This window comes from Chiloscyllium punctatum, chromosome 25 (genome assembly GCF_047496795.1).
Source record: "Chiloscyllium punctatum isolate Juve2018m chromosome 25, sChiPun1.3, whole genome shotgun sequence".
NCBI lineage: Eukaryota > Metazoa > Chordata > Chondrichthyes > Orectolobiformes > Hemiscylliidae > Chiloscyllium > Chiloscyllium punctatum.
The window spans coordinates 74,180,970-74,194,981 of record NC_092763.1 but is presented as its reverse complement, the minus strand read 5'-3'; the positions used below and the strand labels follow the sequence as shown (position 1 = coordinate 74,194,981).

The window sequence follows — 14,012 nt, the reverse complement described above, 5'->3', positions numbered from 1 at the left end:
TAGTTGCTTTGGGCGGCACGGTGGCTCAATGGTTAGCACTGCTGTCTCACAACCCCAGGGATCCAGGTTCAATTCCTACCTCAGGCAACTGTCTATGTGGAGTTTGCACATTCTCCCTGTGTCTGTGTGGGTTTCCTCCCACTGTCACAAAGGAATGTGGGTTAGGTGATTTGGCCATGCTAAATTGCCTGAAGTGTTAGATGCATTTGTCAAAGGGGAATGAGTCTGGGTGGGTTGGTGTAGACTTGTTGGGCTGAAGGGAGTCTAATCTAATCAACAGTCTAAGGATACAGGCTCAGCCATTTCGGAATGAGATGAGGATAATTTTTTTTCACATAGTGGCGAATGTATGGAATTTTCTGCCACAGGAAGCCGCTGAGGTCAAAACATTGAATGTTTTCAAGAAGGCATTAGGTATGGTTCTTAGATCAAAAGGGATCAAAGAGTATGGGGAAAAAGCAGGAATGAGGAACAGAGTTGGATATTGAGTGACGGAGTCGGCTCAGAGGACCTGCTCCTGTTTCTCTGTCCCTATGTTCCTACATTTAAAGAAGCAGTTCAATGAAGGTTCACTCGATTAATTTCTGGGATGAATACTGATTATCTTAAGAAGATAACTTGGACAGGTTGGATTTAGCTGGAGGTTAGAAGTACCAGAAGAAAAATAAGTGGTCCCCCATTTAAAATGGAGAGGAGGAGAAATCTTTTCTCACCAAGAGTGATAACACTGTTCCTCAGAGACTGTTCCTGAGATGTCTTCCAACCCTGCCTCTGACATAAGTGGTATGTAACACACAGGAGCTTGCCTCTTGCACATGGAGCATCTCGGAAGAAATTAATTCTCTTCTTCAGGCGACAAAGGCATTGAGTTGTCTATCTCTGATCCTGAGATATCTTCAACCCTTGATGGGAAGGGAGAACCCATGGGTTCCAAAACAGTCAGAAAGATAGTCGAGGTGACGGGCATGTTTTACAACCTTCATATGGTCCCGTGCTTGTTCAGGACTGTCAGACCTACCAGACCTTTATATGTCACTAGAACTGACTTGGCATTGACCATACCTCTTACCCATGCAGGGCCTTTTCCCCGGTTTCTACACCAAACTTCATCCCCAAAGTAAACTATCTCTCTTGCTTGGCGGAGCCTTGGATCTGGCATTGGCATTTCTGATAATGGATGGTTCATCCCCTCCAGGTCCAGGAGGGTCAGATTTAACCTGGTACAGAATCTCCTCCCCATTGCAACTCTGCTAGAACTATCCCTGTAGCTGCATGTGGGGTGGTGCTATAATCAAATAGGAACTTGCACAGTTTGGTATCGAGTGAAGCTGTAAGCTGTTTCTTTCAGCCTGTCTTCAATGTTTGGACTGCTCTTTCCACCAGGCTATTGGATGATGAATGGTATGGAGCTGTCCTTAAATGACAAATATCATTCAACATCAGGAAATACTTGAATTCTCTGCTGGTAAACGCTGGCAATATTTCTGCAGTCCATGTTTTGCAATGGACGTGCATGGATTTTCTATCATCGTCTCCGTGTTTGACAAACGAACTCTGTACACAGCCAATCACTTTGAGTGGGCATCTACAATGACTAGGAACATTTAGCCCATGAAAGGACCTGCACAGTCAACATTTGATTGAGTTCAGGGTTTACCCTGCCATTCCCGTGAATGTGGGGTATCTGCCTGGTGATAATCGCTGTCCCTGTTGGCAGTCTGGGCACTGCCCCTACCAATGCATCTATGTTGGCATTCAATCCTGGCCGCCAGGCATGACTTCTTGCCAACATCTGCATTTTGGAAACCCATGGATGTCCCTGGTGGAGTTCAGCCAGTGTCTGGCGGTGACCTGTGCTTGGAACAATTACTTTTTCTCCCCATGATAATATGCTAACCTTTACTATGATGTGGTCTCTCCAGCTCCAAAGAAAGGTTTCAATTCTAGGTGGTTTGACCCTTGGGTTTCCCCATCACCCCATTTCCCCCCCTTCCCCCCACCCCAGCTGTTTCATTTTTGCTAGGACTGGATCTTTTTGCTTCCAAAATCTGATACTGTCATCTGTGACAGGAAGTGTGTCCAGAAAATGTAAAACCATGACTGAAATGTCTAGTGACAGTACCACTGGGGGAGTACCTGCCAGCGGGCAGCTCAATGTATCCGCATTTGCTACTTGGCCTCCTAGATGGTCTAGGAGAAAGTGAGGACTGCAGATGCTGGAGATCAGAGCTGAAAATGTGTTGCTGGAAAAGCGCAGCAGGTCAGGCAGATTCCTGAAGAAGGGCTCATGCCTGAAACGTCGATTCTCCTGCTCCTTGGATGCTGCCTGACCTGCTGCGCTTTTCCAGCAACACATTTTCAGCTCCTAGATGGTCTTCCAACTTGTAATTACACGCACTTAGTATTAGAGCCCACTGCTGAGTTTGGCCTGATGCTATGGGCAGCAAGGCCTTGTCCTTTTTAAGTAAATCTGGGAGAAGTTTACGGCCTGTTGTTATTACAAATTTACATTCATGAAGGTATTGCTGGAACTTCCTCACTCCAAATATGACCACCAAACCTTCCATCTCCATCTGGGGGTATTTACGCTCTGCATTAACCAGTGTCCTGAATACATACTTATTGGGCATTCTTCTCCACTGGGCCACCTATGAGCTAATGCTCTCCCTCTGTCAATATCAGATCTTGCTTGGGATTGTAATGTGCCAACACTTTAGAAGATGTTAGCTGTTTCTTCACATCCCTGAAAGTTATCGCTTGGCTACACGACAATTTCCAGAGTGGGGATAAAAGAGTCCTTGTCAGGATGGCAGCAGGTGACAAGTGGTGTTCCGCAACGTTCCATGTTGGGACCACAACCTTTCACTTCAGGTTGGTGACGATTCACCATGGCAGGTTCGCCGCCAATGATTAGCCACTGCCGGTTCTCCACCAGCGTTTCTCCACTCAGGTCGTTTGACCTCTGAAGACTATTCACCACTGGAAATATATATATATATATCTACTGATTGTTTTCCCTCCCGCCTGTTCTTTCATATTTCTCATTCCCCTTTATTTATACAACTACATACTACATATCGATTTTAAAAAAAGAGGTAAAATAAATATAATTTTATTGGTTTATATATAAAAATGAGTTACAAACGTTAAGCAGAAAAAGGAAATATATTTTAAAAATCTTTATAATGGCAGTAAAATCTCACATTAATATTTAACAATTATTAAAGATGCTAGGACTGACTGAGGGACATCAGCTACACATTCATTAATAAGAACACTTGGTACTTCCTGCAATTCTTTTGCATAACGTTTTAAACTTGTTTTCACTTTCGCAACTTGGACACTTGCTGCGAAAGGGGAATGTGTGTGTTCTTTTATTGTTTCTATCACAGTGTCACTCTTGATGTGGATCCGTCCATTACATCGGCCTCTTTGTTCACATCGCCAAAACTTAATACTTGAATCACTCTTGGATAATTTATCAAAAACATATATAAAACCATTGTGGTAAAACTTCCTTTTTCCACGTTTACTAATAATTTCTGTTTCCATTTTGAAGACTTGAGGGTAAATCAAAAAAAAATACAAGCTTAAAAAAACTCTCCTATAATGAAAATAAGTTGTTACTGTAACAACGCAAAAACTACCTTAACCAATATAACGACAATTTTGTACAGTTTAGATATGTTTGTTCTCTAACATTTTAAACGTTGTTAAATAAAAAGAAATTTCTATTAACAAAAATAAATGGTTATTAAAACAAGTAAATGCTACCACCAATATTCAAAATGGACGACTTATTTGCGGTGGCGAATTGTCTTCAGTGGTCAAAGGTCAGTGGCTAAGCGTCCTCAGTGGCCAATGGGCGGTGGCTAAGCGTCCTCAGTGGTCAAAGGGCAGTGGCTAAGCGTCCTCAGTGGCCAATGGGTGGTGGCTAAGTGTCCTCAGTGGCCAATGGGTGGTGGCGAATCGTCTTCAGTGGTCAAAGGGCAGTGGCTAAGCGTCGGCAGCGAATCTGCTGTGGCGAATGGTCCCATCCCGTTCACTTCATATGTTAACGACCCAGATAAAGGAATTGAGTGTATTCTGGCAAAGTTTGCAGATGATACAAAGATAGGTCGAGGGACAGGAAGCATTGAGGAGGCGGGGAGGCTGCAGAAGGATCTGGACAGGTTAGCAGACTGGGCAAAGAAGTGACAGTTGGAGTACAACGTGGGAAAGTGTGAGGTCATGCACTTTGTCAGAAGAATAGAGGCATGGACTATTTTCTAATGGGGGAGAAAATTCAGAAGTCTGAAATTTGAAGAGATTTGGGAATTCTCGTCCAAGATTTTCTCATAGTAAACTTGCAGGTTGAGTCAGTAGTTAGGAAGACAAATGCAATGATGGCATTTATTTTGAGTGGACTTGATGATAAAATCAGTGAGGCTCTGTTAGGGTCTGGTCAGACCACATTTGAAGTATTGTGTGTAGTTTTGGGCCCTATTTCTCAGGAAGGATGTACTGACCCTGGAGCGTGTTCAGAGGACGTTCAAGAGAATGGTCCCAGGAATGAAAAGTTTAATGTATGAGGAACATTTGAGGATTTTGGGTTTATACTTGATGGAGTTTAGAAAGATGAGGGGGGAATCTAATTGAAACTTTCAGAATGCTGAATGGTCTGGACAGAATGGATGTTTGGAAGATATTTCCATTAGCAGGAGAGATTAGGATCTGAGGGCACAGCCCCAGAGTAAAGGGAAGACCTTTTAGAATGGAGATAAGGAGTAACCTCTTCAGCCAGAGAGTGGGGAATCTATGGAATTCACTGCCACAGAAAGATGTGGAGGCCAGGTCATTGAGTATATTTAAGACTGAGATAGATAGGTTCTTGATTGTCAAGAGGGTCAAGGGTTACGAGGAGAAGGTGGGAGAATGGGGTTGAGAAACCTATCAGCCAGGTTTGAATGATGGAGCAGACTCGATGGGCTGAGTGGCCTAATTTCTGCACCTATGTCTTATGATCTTATGGTCTTATATTGGTACAAACCCTTATGGGTATTAATTGTAGTATACTTTTGGGATTCTTCTTCTAACTATCATCGTCTACAGGTAATTGGAAATGTTGCAACTGACAATGTGAAAAATTGCCCAGGTATGTCCTTTACACAAAAAGTAGGACAAATGCTATCCAGTCAATTACTGCCCCATAGTCTTCTCTTGATCATCAGTAAAGTGATGGAAGGTGTCATCAACAGTGCATTCAAGCAGCACCTACTCAGTAACAACCTGCTGAGTGATGCCCAGTTTGGGTTCCACCAGGGCCACTCAGCTCCTGAACTCATTCAGCCTTGGCTCAAAGATGGGCAAAAGAGCTGAATTCCAGTGGTGAGATGACAGTGATAGCCCTTGAAATAAAGCCATATTCAACAGTGTGTGGCATCAAGGAGCCCTAGAAAAACTGGAATCACTGGGTATCGGGGTCAAACTCTCTGCTGCTTGGAGTCATACCTGGCACGCGGGAAGACAGCTGAGGTTGTTGGAGGTCAGTCATCTCAGCTCCAGGACATCTCTGCAGGAGTTCCTTAGGGTAATCTCCTAGGCCCAGCCATCTTCAGCTACTCCATTAATGACCTTCCCTCCATCATAAGGTCAGAAGTGGGGATGTTCACCAATGATTGCACAATGTTCAGCAACATTTGCAACTCCACAGATACTGAAGCAATCCATGTTCAAATGGTACAAGATCTGGAATATATCCAGGCTTGAGCTGACAATTGGCAAGTAACATTCCCACCACAGAAATGCCAGGTAATGACCAGCTCCAATAAGAGACTATCTAAACACTGCCCTTTGACATTCAAAGTTGTTACCATCACTGATTCCCCCATTATCAACATCCTGGGGATTACCATTGACCAGAAACTTAACTGAACTCGCAACATAAACAGAGTGATTGTAAGATCAGTTCAAAGGCTCGGAATACTGCAGTAAGTAACGTACTTCATGACTCCCCAAAATCCGTCCATCATCCATAAGGCACAAGTCAGGGCTGTGATGGAATTGACAATAGACTATAGGTGCAGGAGTAGGCCATTCTGCCCTTCGAGCCTGCACCACCATTCATTATGATCATGGCTGATCATCCTTAATCAGTATCCTGTTCCTGCCTTATCTCCATAAGCCTTGATTCCACTGTCCTTGAGAGCTCTGTCCAACTCTTTCTTAAATGAATCCAGAGACTGGGCCTCCACTGCCTTCTGGGGCAGAGCATTCCACACACCCACCACTCTCTGGGTGAAGAAGTTTCTCTTCATCTCTGTCCTAAATTAGGCAAAAGTGAGGACTGCAGATGCTGGAGATTAGAGGTGAGAGTGTGGTGCTGGAAAAGGCAGCATCCAAGGAGTTGATGTTTCGAGCAAAAGCCCTGCATCAGGATCCCCACTTGCCTGGATGGGTGTGGCTCCAACAATACTGAAGAAGCTTGACACCATCCAGAACAAAGCAGCCCGCTTGATTGGCACCACATCCACAAACATCCATGCCGACATTCAGTAACAGCACTGCCTACAAGATGCCCTGCAGAAATTCAGCAAAGATCTTCCGACACCACCTTCCAAGCCCATGCCCACTGCCATCCGAAAGGACAAAGTCTTGAGAACACCACCACCTGCAAGTTCCCCTCCAAGCCACTCACCATCCTGACTTGGAATTATATCACTGTTCCTTCACTGTGACTGGGTCAAAATCCTGGAATTCCCTCCCTAAGGGCATTGTGGGTTAACCCATAGCAGGTACACTGCATTGTTCCAAGAAGGTAGCACAGCATGAACTTCTCAATGAGGGTGGGGGACAGGTAATAAATACTGACCAGCCAGTGACACCCACATCCCACCAGTGAATACATAAAAAGAATTCAAAGAAGACAACTTCATGATGTCTGGACGTTATTAATACCCAAAAACATTTTACTTAGCCTTGCTAACCTTGTTATTCCAGAGATCTTACTGGGTGCACATGGTCTACTGTTTGCTTAGATTACAAGAGTGAGTGGGCTTCAAACCAGCAGTTAACTGGTAAAGTGCTGTGGAATACAGAGGATCCTCGATTATCTGGGATTCGATTCTCTAAATATCGGATTATCCAGCAAGATCGCAAGGTCCCGATGCTCAGTTAAACCATGTTATCCAGCCTTCGATTATCCAGAACTCGATTAATCAAATGAAATACTCCCCACCCATGTCCTGTGGATAATCGAGGTTCCTCTGTATTGTGAGTTTTCTATGTCAATGCAAGCTGTTACTTTACTGTTAAATGATCATAATGCAGAGGTGCTCATGTTGGACATGGGTGGACAAGGTCAATAGTCACACGACATGAGGTTATGGTCCGATAGGTTTATTTGAAATCACAAGCTTTTGGAGCATTGTCCCTCCAAGGGGCATTAAGAGATCAGCACTGGCTGCAAGACTGCAAGAAAAGCAGTGAATGTTTACATCTAGACATGATTTAAAAGCCTGTTGAACATTTCGGAATCTCAGGATTCTTATCTTTACAAATTTGCATTTGTCAAGTGAGAAAGCTGAATAAATCCATCCTCTTCTCCAACGTTCATGGCCCTCCATGGACAAGAAGGTCACAGTGGGTGTTGGTTTCGCAGCTTGTCGAGACTAATTAATCTGCTGTTCAAACGTGATCATTGAGGGTCTGACACTGCTCTTTACGAGTGACAGGTAATAATGAACAACAACAAAGGCTTTAAGATCACTCAGTAGTGTGACATTAGCTGTGGAGTGACATGAGTGGGAGAATTAACACTTGCATTCCACAATGTGATGCAACATGGATGACCATCATTGCACTTGAAAGGGGCGAGAAAAATGACTTTTAATTTTTGTAGCAGTCTTCATGACTGCAGAATGTCTCAAAATTGTTTACAGTCAATTAAATCCTTTCTTAAATTATGACCACGATTCAATTGTTGGAAAACAGCATCCAATTTGGGCACAGCTAAGTCCACAGTCAGCAACAGTGCACCAAACAGCTAGATGATGAGACAGTGATGTTAGTTAAGGGGTATATATTGTCCAGTAAGCCTCTTCAATTCAAGCCACAGGATCTTTCACACAGAATCCCTACAGTGTGTAAGTAGACCATTTGAATCCACAAACCCTCTGAAGAGTAACCCACCCAGACTCTGTCCCTGTAACCTTGCAATTCCCATGGCTAATGCAGCTACCTACACCTCCCTGGACACTATGGACAATTTAGCACAGCCGATCCAGTTAACCTGTGTTTCCTCCAGTGGGAGGAAACCCACGCAGACATGGGGAGAATGTGCAAACTCCACACCGACAGTTGCCGAGGCTAGAATCGAACCTGGGACCCTGGCGCTGTGAGGCAGCAGTGCTAACCACTGAGCTACCGTGCCACCCACCTGTGAATTAAAGCAGACAAAGCCTGGATTTAGCTGTTACCCAAATCTCTGACAACGGTCCGAAATGCCAGGGCAGAGTAGCTGTTTGTGTTTGAGTAATTTCTTTCTAAGAAGTAGCCAACAATCCAACTAAAATGAATAAATCCACCCTTCCCCCCACCCCGCCTCACTTATTTATGGTGCAATACATTACAGTAAAGACTGACATTCTGGTCTTCATTCAGAAAATTATTCAAGTATTCAAAATAATTTTGTCTGATCTCTATCAAATGACACAAAAACCAAAGTCTAGAACTCAACGTCTGGTGAATCTGGAGTTATTCCAACATTCTGTTACTCTTCGTTTCAGTATGTTCCTGCATCAGAACACTACCTATTTACTTACAGGGTCGACTCCTCTCATCACAAAATGGAATAAATATTTGATTTATTTTCACAAGATTAGAATTACATGAGGGAAGAAGACTAAATTTTTAGTTGTAATCGAGACCATGTTGGAACACATGTGGAGGGGAAGCGATGGCCTATTGACCCAGAGATCTAGATAATGTTCTGGCGACCCAGGTTCAATTTCTGACACAGCTGATGGAGAATTTTGAATTCAAGGCGTGAAGAAGGAAAATAAGTCTGGAACCAAGAGTCTAACAATGATCACAAAACCATTAACAGTTGTTACTAGTTCTCCACAGTCTTTTCAGAAAGGTACCCTGCTGCCTTTGATTGGGATAGATACATGTAACTCCAGTCCCACAACAATGTAGTTGACTCTTGGCTGTTCTCTGAGGAATAAGGGGTGGAAGATAAGTATTAGCCAAGCCAGTGATGTCCGCATCCTGTGAATGAATTTTAAAACAAACAGCAGCATTGTGATGTGCAACTGGGCTAAGCCATTTCTTTCTCTCTGGGCATCAGCTCCATATAATCTACTCACCGCTTCCTCAGGCCTGCCCCTCAATTAGGCACTGAGTGCTTTCAATCGAGAGCCCACCACAGCTGACCACCTGGGGTAAGCCATTGGTCACCCACTCCCGCGTGGTGACAGAAACACTGATGGTCGCATGATCCTACTGCTGACAGATGGGGACCTCAAACTGGCCCTTAATTGGTCACTGAACGGCCTCAATTAGCTGTGGACCAGGAAGGTTGACCACTTTCCCAACCCTGCATATGCGGGGGGTGGGGGTGGTTGAGTATGACATCATTCTACGTAATTCCCACCTTCCTCAAAAGGCACTGAATGCAGAGTCATTGCATATTTTTAAGGTCAAGGAAGACAGATTCTTGATTACCAAGGGGATACATGATTACTGAAGATGTGCAAGAATATAGAGTGGAGGTTAAATTCAGATCAGCAACGAACATATTACGTAGCAGGCTAGAAGGGCCATGTGGCCTACTCTCTTCTTGCTCGTAATGAAGTTGCTTTCCCACGTCCAAGTCTGCGGCCCATAGGAGGACAAGGTTCTGCCCTCTGTTCTAGACTCAGTTAACTCGAGCAAATACTCTCTGTCCACTCTGCCAAAGCCTTGAACCCAGTCACTGAGATTTACTTTGTGAAATAATTGTGAATATCTGCTTCCACCTGAACAGATCCACTTCCCTCGGACTCTAATCTACAGCCACATCATGGGCTTTGAGTGGGTTGACCGCCAACTGAGAACTGCAGCGATTGCTAATACACATCACGAGAAGCCGAGTAAATCTCAAGGTTTCCTTTTCTCTTTATTCCCTTCCCCCCATCCCTGACCTACAGAATTCTAAATGAACACCTCGGGGAGAAGGAAGTGGAAGTATCACTGATATTTGATTGGGTGAAAGAAACGGACCTGGGGAATTATACCTGTATCGTAGAAAATCGAATTGGACGCACACAGACCAGCATTCTTCTCCAGAGAAAAGGTAACCATCTCCAAACTATTGTGCATCAAAGTAACTTATTGGTCCCACGTGAGTTGTGGATGTGTTTGTGTTGACCGAATTTCAAACTAAAAGAATAACGAGAATTCATTAACTCCTTGTTTGTCAATATCCCCCAAAAATGAGTTTTCAGTCCTCTGGCCAATTGGAGCTTATCAGAAATCCTGCAGTATCTTAAATCTGTGAATCTTCAATTTAAAAATTCTCATCAGCTCTGAAGGAGAGTCACACCAGACTCAAAGCATTAACTCTCTCTCCACAGCTGCTGCCAGTCCTAATGAGCTTCTCCGCATTCTCTCTATTTGTTCCAGTTTTCCACCATCTGCAGTATTTTATCTTTCATAAAATTCCCATTCTTCCTTTTAAAACCTTTTTTTTTGCCTCTCCCTATTTCTGTAGTTCCCTCTTAATGGTACTGTGGGCAAGTACCTACATCAAATGGGGAAGTGACAGTCGAGCAATATAATCGCTGCACTGTTAATCTGGAGTCCCAGATAATGTTCTGGGAACTTGGGTTCAAATCCTGCCTGAGCAAGTGGTGGAATTTGAATACCAAAAATACCTTGAATTAAGAGTCTAACGATCCATTGTTGATTCATGATTGAATAACAATCATTGTTAATTGTTACTAATCCTCTTGAGGGGATTCTTACCTTCATTAACCTTCCCTGGGCTGCCCCTCCTCCATGGTTACATTACAGCCTGGATGTCCCTGGTAAAAGAGCACTCAGTGTCCACCAACACCCTTGAACTGTTCAGGGAGAGGTGGGCACTGCGGGGAGTGAAGTGTTTTATTTCCCCCTCCAACCTCTCTTTTGATTTAATCCTTGCCCTCCCCTTCACGTTTTTGATCATACAGCATTGCCCTTTGATGTGAAGGGCACTGCTTGTCACTGGCCACTCAGGTGTTTCCTTTTTTTCCTGGTAGTAGGATATTAATAAAGATTTATGCACTTGTTTGTTCTTCGCTGTGTCCGACATCTGCACACACGTGATATGGGTGCTGGGGGAAAAATAAGCACGACCACTTGTCAGGTGGTAGCGTGGGGGAATGAAACAAAAAAATGAAAAAGAAAGAAAGAAAAAAAAATCAGGGCTGTCAGGGGTTCTGTTCACTCTGAGAAACAAAAAAAAAATAAACCTTGCCTGGTCTCACATGTGACTCCAGACCCACAGCAATGTTGTTGACTCTTCACTGCTCTCTGGTTAATTAGAGATGGCCAATAAATGCTAGCCTGGCCAGTCATCCTGCAAATGAATTTAAAAAATAAAGAACAGTTATATTTTTAAGATAAGTTCATTAGCATGTCATATCTTTTCTCGAACATTTTCTTTATTTCATAGACATTTGAAAAGTTGGTTGCTCAGTCTAGTAATTTGATGACATCCTGCTCGGCTCATAGAATTAAATATTGTGATTCTTGTTAATCTTGGAGAAAAGGTGCTAAAGCAGCAACAATAATGAAGCAGCTGTTTGTGCAGTAAGTGTGTCCATGGAGAGTTTAAATTTAAACTTCAGATTCCTAGGTTTCTCAGAATTGAACATCAACATCAAATTTCAGGAGTTCAAGTTAAAAATCACACAACACCAGGTTATAGTCCAACAGGTTTATTTGGAAGTACAAGCTTTCAAAGCACTGCTCCTTTGTCAGGTAGCTAGTGGAGCGATGGCCTAGTGGTTTCAGCACTGGACTGTTAATCTGGAGACTCAGGTAACATTCAGGGGACTGAGGTTCTGAATCCCGCCATGGTAGATTGTGGAATTTGAATTCAATAAAAATCTGGAAGTAAGTGTCTTATGATGACGATGAAATCATTGTCGGTGTTTGGGAAGAACCCATTTGGTTCACTTGTATCCTTTAGAAAGGAAAGCTACAATCCTAACCTGGTCTGTCCTACATGTGACCCGAGACCTACAGCAATGTGGTTCAGTCTTGACTAGCTACTGATGCCCATATCCCATATCCATGAATGAACAAAAAAAAAGGACTGCACTTCACTGCCACCTTCTCAAGGGAAACTAGGGATGAACATGGAATGCTGGCTCAGCAATTCCCAACATCCCATGAACAAGTAAAAATAATTCTCATAGCTTGAAAAAATGTTGTCCTTCTGCCCTTGACTATGAGGTTTGCTTCAGTTGCTGCATTGGACCCTTGTTTATCATTGCTTTTTCCACAGTTGCCATTACAGCATGCTTTGGCATGTCTATGACATTGAAATCTCCCAAAACATTGCATCTGGAGTCCAAAGTCTTTTCTCTTCGAATTCTTTATTCACTGTTTAACCCATAGACACATCCTCTCAAGACTCTGGATCTTCTGCTCTCTTTCACTTCTCTCAACATCACCTTTACACATTTTGCTCATAGCTCAATACTCTACAGGTTAGGATTGATAATAGGCTTGATAGAGTCAATGGTGAGAGGATGTGTCCCCTCGTGAGTGAGTGTAGGACCAGAGGGCACAGTCACAGAATAAAGAGGCACCAATTTAAGACAAAGGTGAGGAGGAATTTCTTCTCTCCGAGGGTTGAGCGTCTTTGGAACACTTTGCCACAGAGAGCTGTGGGGCGGAGTCCTTGTGTATATTTAAGGCTGGGATAGATAGATTCTTGATCAGTCAGGGAATCAAGGTTTACAGGGAAAGGGCAGGAAAGTGAACGTGTGGAATGCCAGATCAGCCATGAGCCTATTGAATGGTGGAGCAAACTCGAGGGGCCAAATGACCTACTTCTGTTCCCATTCCTTATGGTCTTACAGATTATGCTTCATTGCCTTGGAAGGTTTTACTGAATTAACGATGGTATTCAAATGGCAGTTATATATGCAGGAGCTGGCCACTCAGCCCATTGAGCATGTTCAGCCATTTAATAAGGTCATGGCTGGTCTGCTTGTTCAAGATTAGAGTGGTGCTAGAAAAGCACAGCCGGTTAAGCAGCATCCATGGAGCAGGAAAATCGATCTACATATCACCCCAATCCATAGTCCTGCCTAGTCCTGATAAACTTGTGTAATGAGAATCTATCCACCTTCTACCTTAAAATTATTCAAGGAATTTGCATCGTCCACAGGGAACGGTATCCCATCACCAAGTCACCCTTTACTGATACTGATACCAGCTCCCTCAGAACCCCTGAATACTCTGTCAGTCAACGCTCCCTGATTGGTCCAGGTTAACAGCCCCAGTCAGGGAACTCATGTGCTATGAGGTCCACCTGGCTGACCTCATTACAATCCTGACACTCCATCTTTTCAGAAAAAGAGTTCAAAAGACCAATGACCCTCAGAGGAAAGGTTTTGCCTTGACTCTGAAATAAATGGGCTAACCCTGATTTTGAATCTACTTCTAGATTCTTCCACAAGATGAAGCATCCTCTCTGCATCTACCCTATCAAGATCCCTCAGGATCCTGTGTGTTTTAATCAAAGATGTGCTGCTGTTGTTGTCATCAATTTAAAGCCAGCTAGCATTATGGCAGGCCATTCAAACAGTGTGTGTGCATCGCCCTCTGTTGTCTAACTCTGTGCTTAGCTCCTCAAAATGCTTGAGGTTGCAAATCACTCTCTTTCAATTACAGCACAGTTGAAACGAGTGACATTTTCACACAGTATTCCAGTGCAATGATTTTGATGGATGCATCAAAAAACACTCTAATATATGTGCTGCATATTTTTATTT

The 14,012-nt window shown here is 43.5% G+C and overlaps 1 protein-coding gene across 2 annotated transcripts in view; it reads left to right on the top strand.

The window, feature by feature from the left end:
• The window catches only part of il1rapl2 (interleukin 1 receptor accessory protein-like 2), a 1,030,579-nt gene that overhangs the window by 972,364 nt on the left and 44,203 nt on the right, over positions 1-14,012 (top strand). For both annotated transcript variants that reach the window (XM_072595577.1, XM_072595576.1), the window contains exon 8: positions 10,170-10,315. In XM_072595577.1, the coding sequence (XP_072451678.1) occupies positions 10,170-10,315 (146 nt within the window). The remainder of the gene's footprint in view (positions 1-10,169; positions 10,316-14,012) is intronic.